The sequence below is a fragment of the Zosterops lateralis genome (assembly GCF_965231275.1).
Source record: "Zosterops lateralis genome assembly, chromosome: 16".
NCBI lineage: Eukaryota > Metazoa > Chordata > Aves > Passeriformes > Zosteropidae > Zosterops > Zosterops lateralis.
This window is the reverse complement of record NC_139776.1, coordinates 341,498-366,157: the sequence shown is the minus strand read 5'-3', so window position 1 is coordinate 366,157 and position 24,660 is coordinate 341,498. Positions and strand designations below refer to the sequence as shown.

Genomic DNA, 24,660 nt, shown 5'->3' with positions numbered 1-24,660 from the left:
AAACTCTGTGCAGAGAGCAGTCAGAATGCCAGGGGAGGGGAGGGGAGGCAGCAGGGAGGTGCACACAAGCCGTCATGAATCACTGCCTGCACTTGGAAAGGGAGAGATGGGAAGCCACTGGTGTGCATACAGAACAGGATGAAGGAAGCTTACCTTGTTATCTCCCTCATCTCTCCATTCCTGTCGTAGCTGTTCGAGAAACAGAACCTTCTATTTGGCCATAATTGAATATATTTATCTTTCGGGGATTGGCTTTTTCTCCCCCCCTTCCCTCCTCCAAGAAAAGTTGTGTTGCACTTAGATTCATGATATTGAGTGGTTGAAATCCAACTCTGTGTGGTGTAATATTAGAAATTGCCTATTCCCTAAAGAGCTGTAAGGAGCATTTATATATTAACCCTGTACATATGAAGAATAGAGAACCCCCAAATTCTCTTTAATTTTTGCAATGGTTCTGGCATTTTCCCGCAAGACTGTTTGCTAATGCTCATACCTTTCCATGAACCACTTCTCAGTTTCCATGTTTTCTCTTTTTTTAAAAGGAATTAGCTAAGAGGACTCCCTCTAAGCACCCCGATCACCCAGCTGTCCAGAACGCACTGCAGGCAATGAAGACAGTCTGTACAAATATCAACGAGACCAAGAGACAGATGGAGAAACTGGAAGCCCTTGAACAGTTGCAGTCCCACATTGAGGGATGGGAGGTAGGATGCAGGACCAGCAAGCTCCCTGGAGGCAGTTAACTGCACACTTTAATGACTTATGCTGTGTACAGGGATTTATTTCTGTTTCTTTCATGATGTGTAAACACTCTTGAAGGTGTGGGCAGCCTCACTCTGAGGAATTTAGCATTTAGAGTTTATTTTGTGTGTGCAGGCTGCTGCTGAATTGTAGCAGAACAAGCAGATTATGAAAGAAAGGAAGGTGTTAGAGCTAGAATGGAACTGACATTTCTGATGGGCAGATCTCACTTGAAAGGCAAATAGGTCTGGGTGAAATCCTTATGAGTGGATCAGTTATTTCACTGTTTAATGGCAGATAAAATAAGAGCGTGTTAGTGAAAGACCTTCATTGTGCACTCATAAAGGAAAGTTAATCTCTTTTTTTTATGTTTCAGGGATCAAATCTGACAGATATTTGCACACAGCTCTTACTGCAAGGGACTTTGTTAAAAATCTCAGCAGGAAACATCCAGGAGAGAATGTTCTTTCTGTTTGATAATCTCCTGGTCTATTGCAAGAAGAAATCCAGGTGAGTCCCTCTGTATTTTCAGTTTTGCAGTTCAGGAGATCCGTAAGTGGAAGCTGTAATCAATTACTGATCATTTGCTGTATTCTCTGTTGCTTTGTAGGGCTGAGTCACAGGTGGAATTTTCCTCTGTTCTTGACTGTTTCTGTCACTTAGGCAATAGGAGAGAGAAGTCACTCTGTGGTAGGATAAATATTCCAGGCAGGATGGGAGTGCCCCTCTGAGAAGTGTGCAGTCCAAAGAGGAGTTAAAACAGTGCAGCAAAAGCTGTGAGTTCTTACAGACAAAAAGCTTCTGAGGGCAGCTGCCTCCCCAGGAATTACTATGTGATGGTGCCAGTTACATGGTGAAGTTATGCTGCACCTTAGAGGGTGATGTGAAAAATGATAAAAAGCCAAGATAGGGGAAAGTGGAATACTGAGCAAACAAAATAGATGCAGGGCCCAGGGGAGTGAGAAAGAGATGAGTATTTGTCAGCATTTGCAGCCCATGTGCTGTTTGTTGTCTTCCTTTCTTATCCTGGTAATTCTTTTTCCATCATCCCACCTAAGAAACCTGAAGTGTTATTAACACCTGCTGCTTGTAATTAAAATAGCACTGGTGGAGTGGAAGGCATCTTGCTTCTGCAGCAATTATACACTATTTCAGTTCCTGAGCTTTTCACCTTCACAACCCCAGTCTCATTCTCATGTCTTGGTCTGTTCCGAATTTACAATGCATTCCCTGCACTCCCTTTTCCTCTCCCTCCCTTTCCTGTAATGCAACCCTCCTGCTTTAAGTTATACTTCCTTTCTGGTGATGGCCAAATAGAATGGCCAACCCAATTAGAAATTCTGTAAAACCAGTGTTCTCTCCAAAGAACATTCTCATTTCTCAAAATTTGGGTCTTTTTAGCCTTTATTTTTTCTTTTTCTTTCTCATTTTTTTTCCCCCCAGGGAAACAATGGAAATTTCAGAACCATTAAGCTATGAAAATTAATTTCAGTAATGTTCAGACTTTAATTAATTTACTGAATCAGAATTAGATCTCATATTTTAGCTCTGCATTAGCTCCTTTTGCAGAAGAATAGGGAAGTCTGGAAAACTGATAACTTAGATTTTCAGGGCTGAGTATTGTTTTTTGGTTTTAGCAGAATCATAGACTGCTGTTCAAATTGAATCCTGATGTCAGGAACAGTATGCTTCGTGTAGGGAAACAGGCTGAACATTTAAAAGGTTTCCCTGGGGCTGCTAGGACAGGTTTTCTTTTGACTTGAGGAGTTGTCTTTGGGAAAGGATCCAATAGCTCCACGATCACAGTCCCTGTCAGTGTGATTGGATGTGAATATGTGGTCATCACCAAATGTGTATTTGTCACTAAAGGTACTTTTAAAAGAAAAAATGTCTGGAAAAGAATTGGTGATTCTCATCTCACATCAGTTTATTATAGGTACTTTACTCTGACAAGAAATTTTTTCCCCAGCTGATTTTTACTGCAATATTTTGTGAATCTTATGAAGTACTGGCAAATTGCCACAGCAGAACCTTCACTGACTGGAATTTTGACACCTGCCACCTCTTAATGACCATTTGACCAGTTGTGTTTTGGCTTACATAGCAGGGTTATTCTTGCATAGTAAAGCACAACAGGTGTCACTTAGATAGTTTTAAAACTATTTTAGGCATAAAAATCAGAATATGACTAATGAAATGTGCTTTCCTGAATTCAGCAGAGACACTGTAAAGCTTATGGATAAGGATGTAAACTTGGGTGCAGAATTGCTCCAGCAGAACTTTCCCTACAACACTGTGTAACACATGGCAGTGTGTGGCACCGGCCTCTTTACGTAGTTCATGTTGTGTTTGAGGCTTGGTGCATACCCCAGGCTGATCACAGCTCCAGGCAAACAGAAGAGTTCCATGTGATGCTGTCAGGTGATGCTGCAGTTGTCATCCCAGGGCCATGTGCTGTTCATGGACATGTATTTCAGTCAGTCATTGAGAATGTAAATCCTGAAGCCACCCACATCTTCACATAATCTGGCAAAGCAAGCTCGTTACTGCTGGACCAACACTGGTGCACACCTACCTTGGAAATCTGAATGAGTATTCCAATTTATAACATCAGAGGTGTGGTCAAATACCACCAGTCACTATATTGGAATCCTCCTTTAACAGTCATATCTCAGATTGATTTATTCATATATATGTTAGACCATTTGCTTATGTGTTGCTAACAGTCCTTATCCTAATTGCAGAGTCACTGGGAAAAAACCATCCAAAAGGACAAAGTCAATCAATGGGACCCTTTATATCTTCAGGGGCCGAATAAATACAGAAGTTATGGAAGTAGAGAATGTGGAAGATGGAACAGGTAAATGACTAAATATTGTCTTTTAAGAACACAGAAAGTTCAGATCTTGTGTTGGAAGGTGGTGCAGAAGTACTTGTCCATCTCCTTTAGTGAAATCTGAAGTAATCTATGGAACTCGTAGTGCCTTCATTATTGGACCAACTTACATGGTTGAAAGACTGGAAATGCCTTCAGGCACTAGTCCTTCTGTATTCTTTCCTTCCTTTTTTTTTGCATCATAAGCCATTACAGCTAAAATATCAGCATTTCTGGATCTTCTTCTCCTTTACGATGCTACTAAGTACTAGTTTTAGTATCCAAATTAGTAGCATGCAATGTGACCATGAGCAAATACAGGAATGGCAGTTCTGTTCTGATTCTTGTATCCTGACACAGGCAGGAAGACCCAGGTGGGTTTCTGATTCCCTCCATAAAGACCACACCACCACTGCCCCTATTGTAGTAAGTCAGGAATCAGTATTATGTCCTTTAAACAGTTGACACGTAGTTTCCATGTTGTGTGGACAGAAATCCTTACAGTGCAGGAAGAGAGCGTGTCCCCAGAAAATTCAGAGCAAATAACCTGAGCAAACATCACAGACTCTTTCACTGATGGCCTTGTATTTAAAAGACTTTAGTTCTTCCTCTGAGGTGAAATCATCACGTGTCACTCTTAGGACAGGAGCATTCAGTCAGTCTGAACAGCCTGTTGATATTTGTACTTCCAGAGTGGTAAGTACATGTGGGCAGTCAGTGAGGAACACCTCAGGAACCAAGGTGTTCAAAGAAGATGATTTCTCTGAAAGTGTCCCACAGTGGTTTGGTTAAAAGAGCAGGATTCCTGCTCACTGTGTGCTTTGTGCTTTGGTCTCTTGCAGCAGATTACCACAGCAATGGCTACACGGTGACAAATGGCTGGAAGATTCACAACACAGCCAAAAACAAGTGGTTTGTCTGTATGGCCAAGACTGCTGAAGATAAACAGAAGTGGCTGGATGCTATAATCAAGGAAAGGGAGCAGAGAGAGAGTAAGTGGATGATGTGTTTTGTACTGCACTGAATGAACTTGTGGGACAAATGTATATGCACATACACATATTTGAGAAAAAGAGAAAAGGTTGTGTTTTCTCCTCCATGGGCAGAATTAAAATTTGTCCTTAATGTTTTCCTAAAGCTAGGAAACAGCTCTGACATCTCAGGGGGTTCTTGATTAATTGCTGCATCTTACCATAAAGCAATAGGATTTACATCCAGTTAGGATAAACTTTTCTTCGCAAAAAAAATGCAGTTCTCCTTTTCTCCAGCCTTACATTGTTCACTTAAATTCTGCCTAATGTTGATCTCTGCTAAAAATAGGCATGGAAGTACAGGACTACTTCAGGCTGCCTGTTCTCAAGCTAGTCTTGGAGGTGTCTAAAATCTGTGTCTCTTTTGGACTCCAGAGTTGCCCAAATTTGTGAGTTCTAGAGTGCCATAAGTTTAAAGCTGCTTTTTAAAATGGAGAAGAAAAGCTGCATCTCGGTGGTGCTAAACTTACCAATGACAGTTTTGTACCCAGATAAAAAAAATCACCTAATTTCCCCCTTAAATGGAAAATAAGTCAATTTTTGTGTTTCTGCCATTTTTGCTGTTTGGCCTCAGGTTTTAACTTTGAGCAAATGTTTTATTTGGTGTTAAAGATCTGAAGGAATTTCTGCTTTATATTCCAGGTTTGAAACTGGGAATGGAGAGGGATGCATATGTCATGATTGCAGAGAAAGGAGAGAAGCTGTACCAAATGATGATGAGCAAGAAAGTGAACCTTATCAAAGATAGGAGAAGAAAATTAAGTACTGTTCCCAAGTGCTTTCTTGGCAAGTAAGTGACATTTGAATTGAAAAGGTCTTTCACTCCAGTTAATGGACTCTAGAATTTCTGGGGATGGCACTGTGACACAGATCAGATGTGCTTTGATGCAGCTTAATTAAAAAGACCATAAGCCCCATTTACAGTGGTGATTTATTAAAAATAATAATTTACTTTTGTTTCACACATTACACAGGCTGAATAGTGTGACAGCTCACTGCTTTACAGTAAGTCAGAACAGCTGCTTCAGATCAGCAGAAGGAGTAAGAAAATTACCTTAAATTCCCACAAGCTCAGGGCTGTTGGTGGCCTAACCTGTGCTCCCCTTGGTATACAAGGAAATGCTTTCCAGGTGATACTTGCATCCAGCAAAACTGTCCCAGCCCCAGGGTTGTATTTAGAACTTTCCTGTTTGTCAGTGTAACAGGCACAAATGAAATTTTGTGCATCATGCGACCTGATATGTTTGTTAGAAGTACAGGATTTTGTTGGCTGGAAAAAACCTCTTTGATCAAGCTAGACATGACAAAATAATGACCAACTAATTCTGAAGGATGAGTGTGAGGCAGGAAGAGGCTCCGTGGGTGTCTCGGCTCAGTGACTGGCACTGGCAGCAGCGGGGCCACGTGTCCTGTGTGGCACAGCACTAGAGCTGACCTAAGAAGGCTTTTCCACCTCAGCTGGTAATGACTGAAACGATCAGCTGTGGGAAGGAAAACAGTTCTGAGGCAGATCTGCTTTCATTTCCCTGCCCTCTCTGGTCTCCAGAACAGCAGTTTGCAGCAGCATTGCACGGGGATGGAAATGCCTTTCTGACAGGAGACAGGCTGGTAGCACAGGCTGGTGATACTTCAGCTAGAAAAAAGTTTTGTCATATTGAAGAAGTAGTTGCTTTTTTCTTCTTCTCACACATCCTCTTACTCCCCAGTTGATCTTGTTGGATTAAAACTGAAAACTTTTAGATCTGATAATGGCAGTTGCTATTTTCCATGCAAAACTAAGTACCAGGTCAGAAACTTACCCTGTTGTGGGTTCTCTGATGTTATGTTTAGTTTCAAGTCTTATCCAGGATTTCCTGCTGCTACTTTTCCTTTTCAAATGTCTGTTTTCTTACAGTCTGTCCTGCTCAAAGCCCTCAGTTTGCTTGACAGGCACCTGACACTCCAGTAGTGAGGACTTGACCTACCTTTGCTAATGGCTGAGCCCAGACTGAGATACCTACAGGTATCCTGATGTCTGACAAAAGGATTATTTCTCCTAATGTTCTAGCTGTTCCCACAGCAAATAACTCTGCTGATATATTTTCTGTATTCACTTACTGGTATAGTCCTGGGAAACTCAGTCAGTACATTCCAGTCATGACTGGCAGATTTTGTGTCATTCCCAGGGCTTTCCCTGGACAATGCATATTGGCTGTGACCTGTTTATTTTTGCAGATACTCCTGCCTAGGGGAGTCACTGATAACTGTGCTGAGATGTATTTAGTGGGGTTTTTTTGTTATATGCAGCTGAGAGCAACACTGAGACTGCAAAAATATTTTTCTCTTGGTGTGTGAATATCAGCTTCTCAGAATTCAAGACATAAAATGGGTTTTTTTTGGGAAAACAGAATTATCTAATCCTAATAGTTTCAGAGGTATCACATGCATTTATTTATAAGGCTGTTTATTGAACTTGGCTCCAGCAACTGACTGGCTTGAGTGGAAATCTATTTTCCTGATCACTCTTTGTGGCATTTAGGCAAGTAACTGGTGATACAGTTGAAATGATGTGTGTTGTTGTTGTCACTGTGTGTAAATGCTTCTTTTCAGTGCTGCAAAACCTTGAGTGTGTAAGAGAGAGCATCTGGTAACCTCAGGAGATTTCAGCCATATCTGGTCAGATTGTACAGTCCTGCATGGGTTGGATTTTCCTGTGTGTTTCTTGTGTAGAAACACAATTGTTCCAAGTCCCTCAATTTCCAAGGTGCTGCTGGCAGATGCTGTCCTGACCTGGGTGCCAGATGAGAACTGAGCATGGCAGCACTGAGGAGTGAAGATACCCTCAATTATCCTGGAGAACTACTTCTGACAAGATTAGGAAACAAATCAAGCTTTGCCATCCACTCTTTGATTATTAGAAGCAGTCTAGCATATTCCTTAAGAACCTCTTGGAATATTTTTGGATCATGCACTTTTCAGGGCTTATAAAGCCTTCAGATCAAATGATTGCTGATTCTGCTTCTGCATCAAATGTCACAGAAATCTTAAAGCAGCTCTTAAGAAAACCATCCCATGATTGGGAAGCTTCAGAGCTCTGAGGGTAGCATTTATTTATTTTCCTGTTTCAGCTCACCATATCAACCTTACATTTGCAATCCACATAAACTCCACAGACAGCTGCAAATAAAAGAAGCAGGAAAGGTAACAGAGTAGCTCCCACTGAAGTTTTGGGGAACCATTTAAGTGCTGTAAAGAGCCACAGACCCATTTGAATGGCTCTTGCTGGGGAACTCCAGAGCAGGGGGGCCTCTCCCCAGGCTGCGTCCCTGGCTGCAGTCCCTGGCAGCAGGTGGGTGACCTGCCCCTGCCCCTGGGTGTGAGGGTGCAGGATTGTTCTTGCTTTGCCTCCCTCTGCAGTTTACAGTTTGTTTCAGCTTTTAAATGCTTACAGAAACGGTTCAAAATCACTGGGAAAAGAACGTTCCTTAGGAGATAGCCTGACTCATCACTACTCTGGCCTTAGGGGCTTCAGGAAACTCTGCTGGTTTCCATGGGATTCTCCTGGCATAGTTGAATAGATTCTGCTGCTTTTTCTGCACTATGACAGCTACACAGTAGCCCCTCAGCAAACCAATGTTTTCAGTCCTGAAGTTGTTTTGTTATTCTAAAGGCAAAATGCAAATAATTCCTACATCTTAGATCAGTCAGTGCTGATAAATACAAAGAGACTAAAAATACTTCAGTTAAAGCCCACAGGTGGAGACATGGATACAAGGATTTGTTAAGCAGCAACCTTCTGCACGCTGGCAAGCACCCAAGTGTTTTATTGAACTCACATTTCCCATAAGTTGCTCTACTTTCTTATATTTCTTTTGTTCTTCTCCATGACTGTAACACATTTCTAGCATAATTGCTAATTAACCTGGCAAACAGCTCAGTCCCTTGGGGCTCTGACAGAGCTGGACTCATCAGGCCTGCTATGGCCACTTTTTGTACTTCCTGTTTCTAATGAATAGCGTCCTACATATCTATCATTTTTTGGCTTTTATTCTGCCCATATGTGCAGCTCTGCCCTCAACAGAGAAGTTTTGTTTTGTGCTGCATGAGCAGCAGATAAGACTTGCATCTTCTGTGTATAAATTAGAAGCATGATGTAAGTAATCTGCCAGGCACCACCTCCAGAAAATGACCTTAAATTAACCTGTCAGTGGGACTCATGCTATCTGTTACTGCTCTCTGCTTGAATTCAGTAGGTTGAGTCTCCTAAGTCCTACTGTGATTCCCTTAAAGCCAATTCAATCACACTGTGGGGCTGGGGACAGAAATCACACCCAGTGAAGGAAGATGAGCATGTGTAATTATGTCAAATCATGAACACTGCTTGGATAGGTAACTTGGCAAGTAGCTGGGAAGGGAGGATTGATTTAAGGTCCTCAGTTAATCTCACCTGCTAATCTTTTCCCCCATGGATGTCTGGATTGCTCCATAAGAATAAGATAAGGATTTGCATCATCCTTAGAGATGCAGCCGGGTCATCTTTCCTTTTGTGTGCACACTGTCTGTGAGCAAAGGGCAACGATGGGAAGAGCCTAAACCTTCTGCAGAGCATTTCCTCCAGGAATGTAGGAAATGAAGCCACAGTGTGGAGGTGCCATTGCTTACAACAGTTTCCACACTTGCTCCAAGGACAGTCTCCTGTGGTTGGCTGGTGGGTCACAGAGCCAAGTGCCTGCTGCCACTCGGAGCTAACGGTGTGTTCTGCTCCCTTTGCAGCGAGTTTGTGTCCTGGCTCACTGAGATTGGGGAGATAAGCAAACCAGAGGAGGGAGTCAACCTGGGACAGGCACTATTGGAAAATGGAATCATTCACCATGGTGAGTGTGCCATGCCATAAAAAGATACAAGATTTCAGTAATGCCCTGGAAGTGAGGGTGGAAAACTTACTGAAGTTTATCACATTGAAACATCATTTGTGTCCTCATCTTTAAAGCTCATCAGCAGATAGCACTACCAATAATGGCTTTTCTGGGTGAAAAAAACCAGTCTAATTTTTAGAAGGGACTCATTGGTAACTGTAAGAACCATGATAGAAGATTATTTCTGACAGCTGTAATTCCTGCCACTACCATGCTTCTGCTTGTGGAGTTGCAGAGTTTTGGGCAACTGCAAAAATTGCTGTAAGTGCTGTGATAACTAATGTGGGAATTTGCAACACTTTGTTCAAAACTCATCGAGAAAGGTCAGATGTTCCCAATTCCCTTCACTAGGACTGTTTCCAAAGCCTTACATAAACTGAATCTGATGTAAAATTAAAAAAAATCAATTTTTACCAACTGGCCTATAAAGAACATGGTGAGGACAAAAGACAGTTTTAATGATCATGCTGATGTTTTAGTTTCAGATAAACACCAGTTTAAGAACGAACAGGTGATGTACAGGTTTCGCTACGATGATGGAACATACAAGCCAAGGAGTGAATTGGAAGACATCGTGTCCAAGGTCTGTATTGTCATTCTTGGTTGGAACTTTGTCATGTGCATCAAGAAGTTTGCTCTCCCTCTGAATGTCCTTGGCCTGTTGTGGGACATTGCCACTGATCCCTGTTGTACTGAGACAGTGCTGTTGTACTGTCCATCCTAACGCCTCAGGAGATGTTCACGTTAGGGACAGGAAGCAGATTTTAGCAATGAACAGCAATACAGTTGTGACTGCACCCAAGACTGCTGATTGCAATCCCAACAGAGTAACAAAAGATCTTAAAACAGTAGGTGGTAACGTGTCTGCTGCAAATCTGGGCATGAAGGTTCACGGGGAATAGAAGAGATCAATATTTAACTGTTCCTAAAAATTGTCAGATGAGTTCTGTTGGTCCATATTTGTCCACATACCTTTTAATAAAACTGATTTTTTTTTTCAAATGGACATTGGTTAATGGGTTAACTGTGAGGAAGGATTATGGGGAAAGTGTTCTAATAGAGGTGATTAGAGGTAAAAACAGAATTCTGGCTGTTGAAAGCCAGGAAAGAAGAAAGAATGTTTGACAGAGGCTAAAGGAACTGTTTTGAATATCAATATTAATCAATAGAAAATTCCAGCTGAGTAGAGACATCAGTGTCCAGGTTTTGTTAGCATTATTAGCTAGTCAGTGTTTCTTTGAAAAGAAAAAAGCTGCTTACTCTCCATCTTCCATCCTGCAGGGGGTGAGGCTGTACTGCCGCCTGCACTGCCTGTATACTCCAGTGGTAAAGTAAGTTCCCCTTCGTGATCCTCTTGTATTTATTATCTGATTTTGTTAAAAGGATGATGTTATTATTGAAATCTTCCTTGTTTCTTACTATAAACAATAATTTTCTGAATTTTCTTGGCTCTTTTACTGCCCTTGCCTCTCCTCAACTTAGATCTGTAGTTGCTGCTGCTGCTTTAGACGTTGCAGGGAGAGTGTGCAGCTGGGGATGGTTACAGTGACTCTGATCCAGGGCACATCATGTGCTGGGGATTGCAGTTGCTGTGTTATTTGGGTTATAGAAAATGTCAACAGATGCTGAAGTGATGTAAAGAGATTCCAGTGTGGTGCTTGGATTCTGTCATTCAGAGCACCCTAAACAAACAAATGCCAGTCTGAAGCAGAATAAAATCTGAAGCTGTAATTTGAACAGTCAGTCACAACATATTTGTGTCTGTAGGTGATTAGTAAAAGGAACAGGGCTGGGTAGGATGGGTTTTAGATAGTGTTTGGATATTAATTTTTTAGGAAAAAGGCAGTATCAGGCAGTGTGGTGCTAATAAAAGAGGCTGATTTGACAGAACTGAAGAATAAAGTCTTGTCTTGACCTGCCTCGTGGATCCATCCAGGCTGTAGAACAGCCCTGCTGGCTGTGCTTCCTTCCACAGTCAGGCCAGTGGAGCTCAGGCTCCAAATACAAGGACCACCTCCAAGGGTGAGAGAGGAATTAATTCTTCATAGCCCATTCAGCATTTGGCCTCTCTACTGAGACACTCAATGAGAGGGAGCCAATTAATGCAAATTAATTGTGGTAATGGCTTTTGTGATGTGGAACTAGGAACTGGATCAAGACCACGAAACTTATTTCACATGGGCCAGTAAACAGCCTTAAAATGGCTTCTGTGCTCTTCCGAACTGGATTAAATCCAGTGACCTTGGAGGTAAAAGGTGTTGAGCCCAGTGTCCTGAGCCACACAGTCCTCTTGTATTTGTATCAAAATTCTTTAGAAATATTTCACAAAAGGCTAAAACCATCAATTATCTCCATGGCTTTGACAAGGGAAGTGGAAGAAAACTGCAAAAGGCATCAAGTTACAGTAGGGTTCCTTTTCCTTCTTGCAGAAACAATGCAGTTCCCTGCAAGGGCTGGGTGTGAGCTGGTGCCAGTTGTGTTACAACAACTAAACACAACCCTTCTTATTTAAAATGACTGAAATAATCTGAATCCATTAAAGGATACTGTGTATTCTATTTGTGTCTGGTTACTACATGATATTTTACTAAAGGAAGTAAAATCTGAACAAGTGTGGAAAATCTCTCTTGACAAAACAGACTAAAAGCTGCCTAGTTCCATGAGCCTCACAAAAAGGAGGCACAGAGGGAATGTCTAGAGTCCCTGTCTATGAATACATTAATAAGTAAACACTAGAGAAGAATTATTGAAGCTTATAGATGGCACTGGTACTCAGCCAAAAGATGTAAGCTGGATGTGAATGGATTTTGGATGATTTCCAGCCAGAAAATTGTGATTTTTAGTGGAACTGCTGGTGGCAGTATTCTAACCTGAGTTACAGCAGCAGCTTAGGACATCTGTGAAAAGAATCTCCTCTGGCTGGAATGTGAGCTCCCTGAAGATGTCTCGAAACAACATCTAGAGGAATTTTAAATAACACTGCTTTGTGTTGATCTGAAGTATCTTCCTAATTCAAGTTGCTGGAAAAGTTTAAAACTTTCTAGAGAGAAAAGATGGCTGATTATTAGTAGTAGGTCACAACAGTATATATAGGTTTAGAGTGCAAAAGAAATGTACACCTTTTTGTGCTGATTTTCCCTGAATTCTCTTTCTTAATTAGAGACCGTGATTACCACCTAAAGACTTACAAGTCAGTAATCCCTGCAAGTAAACTAGTGGACTGGCTTATTGCACAGGTAAGAAAAATTTAAAATACTTTCTTTGCTAAGAGGCACTTCATAATCCTAAAACTTTCCTCTACTTTTAGAGCCACAAGCTGTGGGGTGGGGAAGGGGGAATAATTTGGCTTAGAAAATGAGGTGTAACATTATTTTCCTGTTTCTAGGGAGACTGTCAAACCCGGGAGGAAGCTGTGGCACTGGGTGTGGGACTCTGCAATAATGGCTTCATGCATCATGGTAATGCATCAACTTTGCTTCCCCCAGCCAGTGAAATGAACTCCTGCTTCAGCCACATTAGCCTTCCTAGGCTGTGCCACACGTGCTGTGTAGGTGATTTGCAGACATTCCTGCAGGTTGTTCTAGAACAGCCCTCGAGCCAACACATGGCTAAGCCTGGTGCCCTCCAAGGGAAGCCACTTGCTGGTAGTTACGGGAAGCCCTGAGGGCATTAGACCAGCTAGGAGGAGCATGTTTTTTCACTGCATCTCTTCCAGAGCCATCTGAGCAATGCACAAGCCAAATACTCTCCTAAAATATCACAAAAAAAAAAAAATCAGATGTTAAGTAAAATTGCCTAGTTCCTCCTTCTTGGATAACAAACACAATCCTCTGTGCTGAGACATCCAAATCTGAGGTGCCAAATTGCCAAGTTAGACATCATCCATCCTCAAACAAGGGAAGTAAACAAATCACATCTGTATCAGTATGAAATAGAACATACAAGTCCTAAGAGTCAACATAATTTGTCAAATGAAACATTCAGTTTTAGTCACAGATAACATTTACTCACTGTATTTTGAATAGTGTTTCTGGGAGCACATTATTGTAAATAACTAATGGAGAATTTACATAGTAGTTAATAATAATGTAAGCCTAGTTGGGGTCTTTTTGAAGGAATTTGGTCTGTTCTGAGCCTGTGCAAACTTCCGGCATTTATTGCATCCTTTGCCAAGGAAGACATTTGCATAAGTACCTGTTGAATGTCGTTGCTCATCACTTGCTGCTTTTATTTGAAGCCTCCAGGTCTTGTATTTGAAAAACTGGTAAAGAACTTTTTTATGCCTTCTAGAATTTTGTAGATCTCATTTCCCTCTCAGTATTTTTTTTAAGGTTGAGCCTTAGTCTGTGTGGACACCTTACATGCTTTTAAACAGCCCCATTACCCCTCTTTGCTCCTGTTATAGTTTTACCATATTCATTGGGATGTAGGAAAGGAGTGTGAAATTTTGAGTAGCATCTTCCTTCCAAGAGGCTCTTCTGCATTTTATATAAATTCTGCATGCCAGGGAGGCCACATCATGTTATGAGCTACTAGTCACTGTGAAGAAAATTGTTTTCCTAAAATACAGAATTAGCTTAAATATACAGAGCTGAGGAACTGACTGATAGAGATACATCTGGTCTTTTTGTGTTCTGTAAAGACTGGGGAAGTATTTAGGATTTCCTTTAACTTTCTTCTCTCTTTCTTTTTTTTCTCCTTGTAAATGCATTTATGTATTCCATATATATAATTTCCAGTCCTGGAGAAAAGTGAATTTAAGGATGAATCCTTATATTTCCGCTTTTATGCTGATGAGGAGATGGAGGGCACCAGTTCCAAGAGCAAACAATTACGTAATGACTTCAAGCTTGTGGAAAACATTCTGGGAAAGAATCTTCTGGTAAGAAATCTGTTAATGTAAACCTTGATGTTTTTGCTAAAATGGTATTGTTTTATAGTAGAGAAGAATAATGAGAGAGTAGAATTAAAATGGGCAATTGCACATGTAGCTGTGTTTTTCTTCACTGCATAAATGCTACTAATTCTTGGTCTGCTTTGCTGTTTATCTCCAACTTCTGTAGCTCTGACTTTTAGTTGGGCAGACTGCATAACTTATTCTAGGAGCACAGGAAATCCTTACATTGCAGCCCCATCCTGCTCTCCTGGGAGTTTTGGATGTTCAGTCACACAGGTGCGAGTGCAGGGAAGTTCCCACCTGTTTCCAGTGCACAGCTCAAGCCCTTTCTCTTCCCAAGAAGCCCTTGCAGGACTGTGAGGGAGATGGGGCTGGAGGTGTTTTAGAGGTACCCCAGTGTTGACATGCTGGAGGAAAAAGTAATGAGCTCTAATAATCTGGAAGTGAAAGGTCTACTGAAGGATAAAGGGCTAGGAGTTTAAAACCAAATGCACTTTCCAAGAGAAGAGTTGATTAACCATTGGAACAAACTCTCAAGGGTGAGAATAGATTCTTCACTTCTTAAAGACTGCAGATCATACCTGAGTAACTCTGGAAAATCTGCTTTAGTATATACTCAAGTATATATATAAGGGCTCAATGCTGAAATAACCAAGATTAAATTTTACAGCTCGTGCTATGTAGGCAATCAGACCAAATCATCTGGTAGTCCCTTTCCATCTTAAGACAGAAGTCCAGATCACTTGTGGCTTGCAATGAAGGTCTAATTTGTCATCTCCACTCTTTACCTTTTCTGTGAACTCCGTATTTATGAAGCATAAATATGTGTAAATATTGTGCTCTGTTTAAGATTTTACCAGAAGAGGATGACTATGGATTTGACATAGAAGAAAAGAACAAAGCAATTGTGGTGAAGTCAGTTCGACGAGAGTCTTCTGCTGAGGTAGGACCTCACATTCATATTTTGGTATCTAAGAATGTTTCAATACTCAGAAAAGTTGCAAACCATCCTTTTAAAATCTCTTTCCTTTAAAGGCAGCTAATAGAAGATGGCTGTCTTCTACAATTCCTGGTAATAGGCTGTTTCTGTAAATTGATAAGTGTTTTGGCACTACTGGGGGACAGAGTATTGTTGGTAAGTGATAGGATGAGAGCAGTATCTGTGTGATGATAGCTTACCTCAGGTTCCTTAGCAACTTTAATTAATTAACTTTAATTTAAGGATAGAGGGAAAGTAACACTCTTTTGGGATAGCAAAGATATTCAATGGGAAACAGGTTTATTTGAGTGAAAGCTGTATTCTTAGATCTGTATTTTTCCCTTAAAAAGCAGGCAGTCATTTCTCTCCTGGTATTTTTAGGAGTTCTACAGAATATGTTTGCCTTGTTTCTTTGAAGCACATAGATGGCCCAAATGTCATAGGATCTGAGTATTTCTTAATCACCCATTTAGCCCTACAGAATCCTTATGTAGGTAACACCGTGTGATATTCCATTTACCAAAATAAGGCACAGAAAGAGAGGACTGAATGACTTGTCAAGGGTTTCACAGTAAATTGTAGCAGCACACAGGACAGAGCTTTGAATTAAAAGTCCTGGGCAACAGGACTTTTACAGAATGTTTGAATGTCCACGTTAAAATTTGTAGGTTATTCCTTTGGACTACAGATAACTCTGGGATAACTTGCTTATTGGAAATAGCTGGAGCGGACAGACTGGTTTTAGCAGGTTGAGAATGTCACATAGAAAGGAATTTTGAACTGAAGTTTAGTGTTAGAATGAAATTACTTCAGTATTCCTGATTCTCATTTGGTTTATGGTCATCCAAGAAACCAATCCTATGCTTTATCTAGTGTTCAAAATCAACATAAGTTGGCCAAAAGTGTTCTTAATCCTAAACCTGTGCTGTGAACCATTGCCTGCCAGATAATCCTCTGCTCTTTTTTTGGCTGGAGGCTTGGGGAATAGCCTGCAAATCTGTTGTCTTTGAGGACAGCAGCAGCACACCATTTTCTAAAGAATCTTTTTCTTGGTCTTTCAAGATCATCTTTGACCATCAGCTCATCTTTTGAACTTGATCTAATAACACTGGTCCAGCAAGAATGAAATCTGCATCTCCCTGAGCCAGAGTGTGTGTGAGAGTAGTGCTGTGTGGACCTCCTTTTTCAGTCAAGAAACTTGTCAGTGGATTCCAGGCAGAATAGAAAAGGGTTTGCCACATTTAGAAGGAAACCCAACCGGTCCAAATGTTCTTATGTTACATTTTACCTGGTAGAGATCATCGAGGGGTATTTTTGAGGCTATTTTCCAGTGGGCAGAGTGGGGGATCTCTTGTCATTGGATCTGACCATTGCCAAATAACTAAAGCTAGGTGGAAAACCTAGGGATTAAAATCAAAATTTTACAGCTTTTTAGGCTAATGAAGATCTAGTACTTCACTTAAAGCAGAGACAGTTTTTATCACCACTTTAAAACCTGGTTACATTTACTGACGTGGCTGGGTATAGGTTGGTTTTGCAAGGATGATGACTGAAAACTCCCCAGCTCCTGTGCCCAAGCCGTGGGAAGTGACACTCCTGTGTCTCCTGGGTGTCACAGCCAGGCTGTTATGGGCCCACAGTTTTCAGTTGTGTCCCCCCACCCCTTGTTTTTTATAGTCTCCTTTTTTAATAGTCCCTTTAAAATTTGTAGCAGAGAAGTACTAAGATGTATACATTGCAAACTAAGATTCATCTATAGAGTGACGTATTTCCAAGGATACTGGTGAAATCTCTTTGTTTTCTGTAAATGCAGAAAACTTTTAAGGGGGAGTGACAAATGACTTGATGAACCAACACTACTTATCGTGTATTCCATGTGAAAATAATCCTAGAAATGTCCATAAGTAGGCAACAGTTCAATCTTGAAGTCTGAGCTTTCAGAGTTGCTGCAAGTTGCAGTGGTCCGAAGTGCTCTGTGGTGTTTGTTCCCTTTGCAGATGGCTGGCCTGCAAGCAGGAAGAAAAATCTATTCCATCAATGAGGATTTGGTCTTCCTCCGCCCGTTTGCTGAAGTGGAAACCATCTTATCCCAGTCCTTCTGCTCACGAAGGCCTCTTAGGCTTCTGGTAGCCACCAAATCAAAAGAGTAAGTGCCAAGATGGGCAGAGAGAGAAGATTATTGAGAAATGTCAGTTACTAAGTAGTAGTTCTACAGTTGTAATGAAACCTGTGTAAACACTTTGCTGTGCAGAGGCCACTCAATAGGAAAGTATGACAGAAATGAGAGGTACAAGAGTCATGGCTTGTTTTCAGTGACGACCCTTGGGCTGTTAGGAGAGGTTGGCATGTGTTCTCTTTATACAGGAGATAACTTTTGGTTTCCTTGTGCACAAACAAAACTGAATCACAAGGATTGTCATTCTTTCCAGGTGTGAAGCTTCTCACACTATTATGGGCATGGGGAAAGCTATTTCCACCCATTAAAGCTTGGCTTATTTTTGGATGAGTCTAACAATATCAGCCCTTACAGTTTTTCAGTCTGTTATTTTTTCTTATAATGAGAGTTGGTCCTTTTAGTGTCTTGTGTATTGTTAGATTCTGTAATCCCAGAATTGAATGTTTGGGATGTAATGTGCCATAGAGCTGAACATCTCAGTGAACATTTGTTGCTGAATTCTAGTCCAGAATTTCTTGTTCAGTTTGTTTTGGTTTTTTTAAATCTTTTGGTGGGAAAAAATCCTCTGCTGGTATAGGTCAGCATAGCTGCACTGAAGTTTGCATAGAAATGGAAGTGAATATAAATGCCTTAGAAAGTTTCTGTCAAGTTTTGTTCACTTAAAGATGTAATAAACTAAGAAGTCCCAAATTTTAATTAACAAATAGAATCTCCCATCTGCCTTGGAGATTGAAAATGGAGTGTATTTCTTCAGGTCTGTTTATTTATTATTTATTTGTTAACACTGTGGATCTTTCTTTCATCCAAACCCAGTTGTGAGTTCCAAGGAAAGATGCTGTTAAGAACTGCCCAGAACTGCCTAATTTGAAACCATGTTTTCTCTTCCCCTTGATTTATCTGCAGGATTATTAAGGTCCCAGATTGTCCTGAAGCACTTTGCTTTCAGATCCGGGGAGCAGCACCGCCGTATGTTCACGCAGTAGGAAGAGGTGAGTAGAAACTCTGTGGTACAGCTGAGTTGGGAGTTTGGCTGAATAGACAGATGTGTATATAAAGTGTGGGTATGTGTATAAATATTTCAATAAAGACAGATCCAGGTTTCATTGTCCAGCTTGTTCTATACAAGTTCTGACAAATTTAGTGACCACAGTGACAAGAACCTGTGATAGACAAGAATCACAGTCACATAACCATAGAACAGTGTGAGATCTCCTGCCTCAAGCTGCTTATCATCTAAATTGATTCTAAGACAAGCAGTATCATTTTTATGAACTGAGTCTTGGGTCTCTAATCCCATGAACACAATACAAGGAATAATTTAATTCCACAGTGGAAGAAACAGTACAATGGACTCTTTATCACTTCAGCTTTTGCCAGCTAGAAATGGACTCCCTTAGCGACCCTGCCCTTGTTTCTTCTGACACCACTAAGGTAAAGCTTAACAGCCACAGAGGAAAAAAAAACCTATAACTGAGGTGGTAGAGAAGAAGTTGAGGGGTAATGCTGTCTGTTGTTTCCTCGGTATTTTTGCCTGTAGTCATCCAGCTGGGGTCACTGGGTTCTGAAGGTGCTGTAGGATCAGCAGGTTGGCAGACAGGTCATAGCACGATCTGGACATCTACATAAGACTTGGAGACTACTTCTCCCTTTACACAGGCATATATTGCTACAAATTACCAGTATAAGACAGAGGCAAACTGCTCTCCTTGATCTTTTTAAAAGGAGAAAACACAATTTGACAGAGGTATTTACTACTTCTGTACCTGACACATTAACTGAGTTACAGGCAAAGCCCAGCTTTGACCTTTATGTTAAGCAGATGCAGAAATTACGACCTTTAAGACTTATACCACTTCCTTCCTTCAGAATACATGTGTGTCTCCAGCTGAGTGCAGTTAGCTTAGGCAGCACCCACAGCTGGTGTTTCCAGGGACACACATTTATTACACCCTTTTATAGCAGCACCTAGAACTATTTCTTCACAGTTTGGAGTGCAAGCTGAAAGTTGCAGCAGGAAGATTGTCCTTTTTCAGGATTTTCAGGAAAAGACAAATTACATTTGACATCACAGTCTTTTTCTGTGGCAAGTTGTGTAACATGGAAGTGTTCTGACTTCCAGGTGCAAGAGGCTGGAACAAATATAACAGTGTGTACTTAAGCAAGACTTACTGCAGCTAATGTAACCATAAGGCTAAAAGAGAACCACATAAGAATCCCAAACGATTTCCCACAGAAATGTCGATTTCTAGCCTGAATGCATTTAGATCTAGGAGACTGCTGTTTTTCCCAGCAACACTGAGAACATGATGGATAGACACATCATGTTATCCTTACACAACAAAGCTCTCTGAATAGAAGCAAAGGCATGACAGGACTGATCCATCTCCTCTTACTTTTTCTAACCAGAAAGCTTTTGCAAACTTTCCAGTGTTCTCATCCACAGGCAGATGGCATTTCTGTCTAACTTCTCTCCTGTTTTTTTTCAGGGTCTGAGGCTGCAGCCGTAGGCCTTCATCCAGGGCAGTGTATTTTGAAAGTTAATGGGAATAATGCAGCTCATGGAAATTACAAGGAAGTTCTGGAGCACTTCACAGCCTATAGGTCCAGGCAGCAGGAAGCACTGGTATGAATGCACAACCTCAAAGGAAGTTAATTCCCACCTTTCTTCTGCTCTCCTCTTTTCCTGTGTTTTTGTGCTTACTAAATATTCAGGAAAAGAACATGTCCGTGTTTGTTTTGACTCATTTCCTTCTCTGCCAGGGCCCTGCTATCACTGAGGGGACCTGATTCATTTTGCCCATAGTTGCAAAACACCTATAGATAATATGAAAGCCATTTCATTCATACAGTACTGAAAATTATTAACTATTACTAACCACAGAAGTTTACCCAGCTATTGATCTAAATTTTATGTTCTCTGAAGTTCAGAGAAAAGCTGGGGGAATGTTGAAATTTCAGCCTACTTCAAAGATACAGGACTGATGGCTAGATTCACCTTTGTAGTCCAAATATTTGGAGACTGGGCATTTTGAGGTCCTGGCTGAAGCCTTTTTATCTCTTGAAAGGGGTTGTACCAGTGGGTGTACAGAACACATGAAGATGCTGAAAAGGACAGAGTTCAGCAAGCAGCATCCCCTGCGTGTTTGAATGGCAGCCCCCCAGACTCCAACAAAGACAACTCTGCTCTAGAAGGACATGCAGAATTGGAACCTCTTCAAAGCAGCCAAGAATTAGGTAAGGATTCTCATGGAGGAGGAAAACCTAGGGACTTGAGAGGCTTTCAGAAGGAAAACCACAGTAGAAATATAAAGTATAATTATTATTGTAGAGTATCTCTTGTCTTAGGAAAGCTCTGTAATTGAATGAGGTCTGCCAGAGAAAGTATTTCTTTGCTGCAGTTTATTCAGGGGAACAAAGGATTGAGATGCACATAGAAATCATGCACCTGTGACTCAGCATTATTAGAATTCCTTGGTAGCCCCTGCAAACCATGCATTTATGGGCAGTAGCTAATGGAGAGGGAAGGTCTGCAAATAACTCCACCTAGAATAATCTGTATTTTTTGTTATTTTTGAATAAAGATTAGGATGTTAAATTAGTTTGATCTGGAGCAAGCTTTCAAGGCATGTAACCACTGTGTCAGGAAAAGGTGTGGGTGTATTTCTTCCAACTTTTGAAAGCATAGCTCAAAAAACAGTTCTATTTTCATGTTGAGGGCTTATTCAGAAAAATAGATGTTAAGGGAGACCACTAAGGCAAAATTTAATCCAGACGACTGAGCACAGACTCTGAATGCCGTTGGCAACTTCTCCAGGAACAGATGCACCCGTGTGCAGGTCCCCTGTAAGGTCTGGTGGTGCTGTGACCTCAGGGTCACACAGTGGAGATCCACAGTGGAGCAGCTGGATCAGGGACCTGGGAGAAGTGTATGGGCAACTCCCTGGCAAATCTCAGTCTGACCAGAACTTGAATCTGGTCTCTAGTGACAACAGAATTGCTTTGTGTAAAAAATGTTATCTCCTCACCACATCCCTGCCCTCACATCTCAGTCTTCCAGAGGGTTATTGCAGACAACAGGACCCAGAGATTAACATCCCTTCCCATAAGGGAGGCTCCTGCTAGGGTCAGTGAACAGAACTAGAAGCAGTGTCCTGAGCATGGATGTATGCACACATACATGGAAGAACATCAGAATGGGGATTGGAGCATGTGTATTATCTGAAACTCTGTCACTGTCTCCATTAATGGCCAACAGCAATTGTCTTCCTAAGAATATTCTCTCAGTCTCCAGCAGCACATCGTTCAAGACTCCTTGAGCCAAAGGTTGTGTCTCTGCATTCAATACTTCTTCTCAGCAGGTTTCTCTTCCCTGGCAGGTCTGTGTTCACATGTGCTGCCCAACACCTCTAATGACTTACTTTGCTTCCAGCGCAGACACCACAGACTGTTCTGTCTCCACTGGTCATTGGTGAAGAAACTCCTCTGATCAGCCTGACTGTGGATAACACCCACCTGGAGCACGGGGTGGTGTATGAGTATGTTAGCAGTGCAGGAATCAAATCCTTTGTCCTGGAGAAAATTGTGGAACCAAAAGGTTGCTTCAATCTCACTGCAAAGGTACCGAGAACCATCCATAGTCAGTTTTGCTCCTAAACACAATAATATAGCTTATTATTGGCTGCTGTGGGCTTGGCTCTTCAGTTTAGATTGACATTGGTCTTCTCAGCCCAGCTTAGAGATTTGTTAATTAGAATGCACTGAGTTACAATAGCTTGTTTGGTGTGAGTGAATCAGCAAGTGCTTCCAGGACTTCAGCTGTTGAGGCAGATGTAGGGGAGCCCTCAGCTGTGGAATTCTTGCTTTTATCTGCCTGGTATCATATGCTCTGCTGATATTTAAGATTAATCTTTTCAGGCAGGAATTTGCTTTACCTTGCAAGAATATCAAGCAGCTTTTTCCTACCTGAAAGGCTGGATGGGTTGCTGCAGGAGTTGAGTAGAACTGCTGCTATTGAAAAGCACCAGAGAATGCTGAGTGGCTTGGTCATCTCTGACAAAAATGAGCTAATAGTGAACATTTGTCACATCCCAGTAATGTTATTGTCATGTCCCATGACACCATGCTAGAGCAGGTAACTTGGACAGTGGATATTTTGATTCACTTCTGTGATTCTAAACATTTTTAAGGAATGTTATATGACTCCGAGGATTAGAAACATTAGTGGTTCTCAGGCAATAATAAAGGCACCTTGTTCTGGAGGCACCTTTATTCACCCAAGGGGCTTTGCCACTCACTGACTGGAAGAAAACTGCATTTTCCCCTCCCTGTCAAGACTTATATCTTTGACATTGTGTCTTTTTGTTCAGATTTTAGGGGCCTTTGCTGCAGAGGACAGCAATTTCGTAAGGAACTGTGAAAGACTCATATCCCTAAGCAGTGCTGTGGCCACCATGCCCCAGTATGAGTTCCGGCAAATCTGTGACACTAAGCTGGAAAGCATTAGCAGGAGGCTCACGAGCTACCAAGAGGTACAACACTACTAGTTATTGGTGAAGTCTTGAGACAATACTTCATTGTATTTAATGGGTCTTAGTATTCTTTATTAATGAATCCAAATTATTTCTGAGGTGGGTGTCCCTGAGGCATGTGAACACCTCTGCGAGTTACTGAAATTGCAAGCTTTGAGTGAAAAATACCCTGTCTGTAAATCACTCCTTTCTGCTTGTCAGAGCCGTGGGTTAAAACATATTATTGCAGATTCATTTCCACTATATTAATGAATAAATATGAGAACAGATTGATGCATGTCTTATTTAACATGAATGTAAGGACAGTGTATCATGGTGTAAACAAAGTGTGTGTGCTTTTTCTGTGCAGTTACCTGAGCTGAAGAGAGTGGTGAGAGGTATGGCTAATTGCTTTCCTTTGTTGTTTTATGAGTGGTTTTTTAGTGTGTTATTCCAGCTGCAGCAGAAATTTGAATTCCTGGATTTCTGGAATAGGAGGCAGGAAGAGAATTGTCTGTATTGCATCAAATATTTTTTCAAAGTGCAGTAGCACACACCTACTTTATTTCTCCCAGTTTGCAGATGAATTGAAAACAAAGGTGAGCCCAGCCTTCAAACAAGCTGTTATGGAACCACATTCCCTGAACAGCATGGATTTCTGCCCCACCAACTGCCATATTAACCTCATGGAGGTTTCATACCCCAAAAGCACTACCTCAGCAGGGAGATCGTTCAGCATCCGCATTGGACGGAAACCTTCTATCATTGGTCTTGATCCAGAGCAAGGTGAGAATCAACTTTCAAGTTGCACTGATTTTATCTGTATAAAAAGTTGTGGTTTTCCACTGCTCAGCAAAGTCAAATATAAGTTCCAAGGAAACATAGTCTTACCAGTACCCTTTCTTTCTCCTTAAAATTTTATAGTGAAATGGCAGCCTTCTTGTGTTGTGAAAAAGTAATGGCTTTAAGCATAGAGGGGCTTCAGGTGCCATGTTTTTGGTAGCTAAACTGTTTGGCCATGATCTCATGGTAGTTATGTGGCCACCGTGCTGTTGCCCTTAGTAGAGGTGACTTGCTGACTAAAAGTGGTCAGGGACTGATGGCAATGCTACTGCTTCATTCAGAGGGAAAACTGAGGTCAATCACATTGCAGTGCTGCTTTCGACTCTCATTATAAAATAAATTCCATGCACTGGAGTTGAAAGTCTCTACTCTGTCAAGGGATCTATTTTGTGATAAATTGCTGCTGTGCAGCATTTCTTGTACAATCTGGTTGTTTGAGTTCCAACATTTCTTTATCTTGATCTCACTTAAGATGATTCTGATTCCTTGCCTTGTGAAGGTCAGAGAGCAGGAATGTTTGGAAGAGGGAAGTGTAGACTAACCCACCTTCCAAACAATGGCATTGGCTATTAAAACTGAGGTCTATAGAGGAGCCTGCTTGCTTGGGCAGACATATTTTTAATGTGAGCTAAGGTAATTAGTAAAGTACTGCACCAAAATTGTCAGCAATTCTAAATGAAAAAGAATTAATTTATCTATTGCAAGGACAGAATCTT

At 41.2% G+C, this 24,660-nt stretch overlaps 1 protein-coding gene across 1 annotated transcript in view; it reads left to right on the top strand.

Annotated features, from left to right (window-relative positions):
* Nucleotides 1–24,660, top strand: part of PREX1 (phosphatidylinositol-3,4,5-trisphosphate dependent Rac exchange factor 1) — a gene marked incomplete at its 5' end in the record, with an annotated part of 97,382 nt that overhangs the window by 55,886 nt on the left and 16,836 nt on the right. The window contains 19 exons of the mRNA XM_083873166.1: nucleotides 543–704; nucleotides 1,118–1,251; nucleotides 3,486–3,601; nucleotides 4,459–4,608; nucleotides 5,290–5,437; nucleotides 9,400–9,500; nucleotides 10,022–10,125; nucleotides 10,824–10,873; nucleotides 12,703–12,778; nucleotides 12,928–13,000; nucleotides 14,282–14,424; nucleotides 15,290–15,382; nucleotides 17,416–17,564; nucleotides 18,498–18,583; nucleotides 20,081–20,217; nucleotides 20,660–20,828; nucleotides 22,024–22,211; nucleotides 22,961–23,122; nucleotides 23,677–23,887. Of these exons, the coding sequence (XP_083729292.1) occupies nucleotides 543–704; nucleotides 1,118–1,251; nucleotides 3,486–3,601; nucleotides 4,459–4,608; nucleotides 5,290–5,437; nucleotides 9,400–9,500; nucleotides 10,022–10,125; nucleotides 10,824–10,873; nucleotides 12,703–12,778; nucleotides 12,928–13,000; nucleotides 14,282–14,424; nucleotides 15,290–15,382; nucleotides 17,416–17,564; nucleotides 18,498–18,583; nucleotides 20,081–20,217; nucleotides 20,660–20,828; nucleotides 22,024–22,211; nucleotides 22,961–23,122; nucleotides 23,677–23,887 (2,452 nt within the window). The remainder of the gene's footprint in view (nucleotides 1–542; nucleotides 705–1,117; nucleotides 1,252–3,485; nucleotides 3,602–4,458; nucleotides 4,609–5,289; nucleotides 5,438–9,399; nucleotides 9,501–10,021; nucleotides 10,126–10,823; nucleotides 10,874–12,702; nucleotides 12,779–12,927; nucleotides 13,001–14,281; nucleotides 14,425–15,289; nucleotides 15,383–17,415; nucleotides 17,565–18,497; nucleotides 18,584–20,080; nucleotides 20,218–20,659; nucleotides 20,829–22,023; nucleotides 22,212–22,960; nucleotides 23,123–23,676; nucleotides 23,888–24,660) is intronic.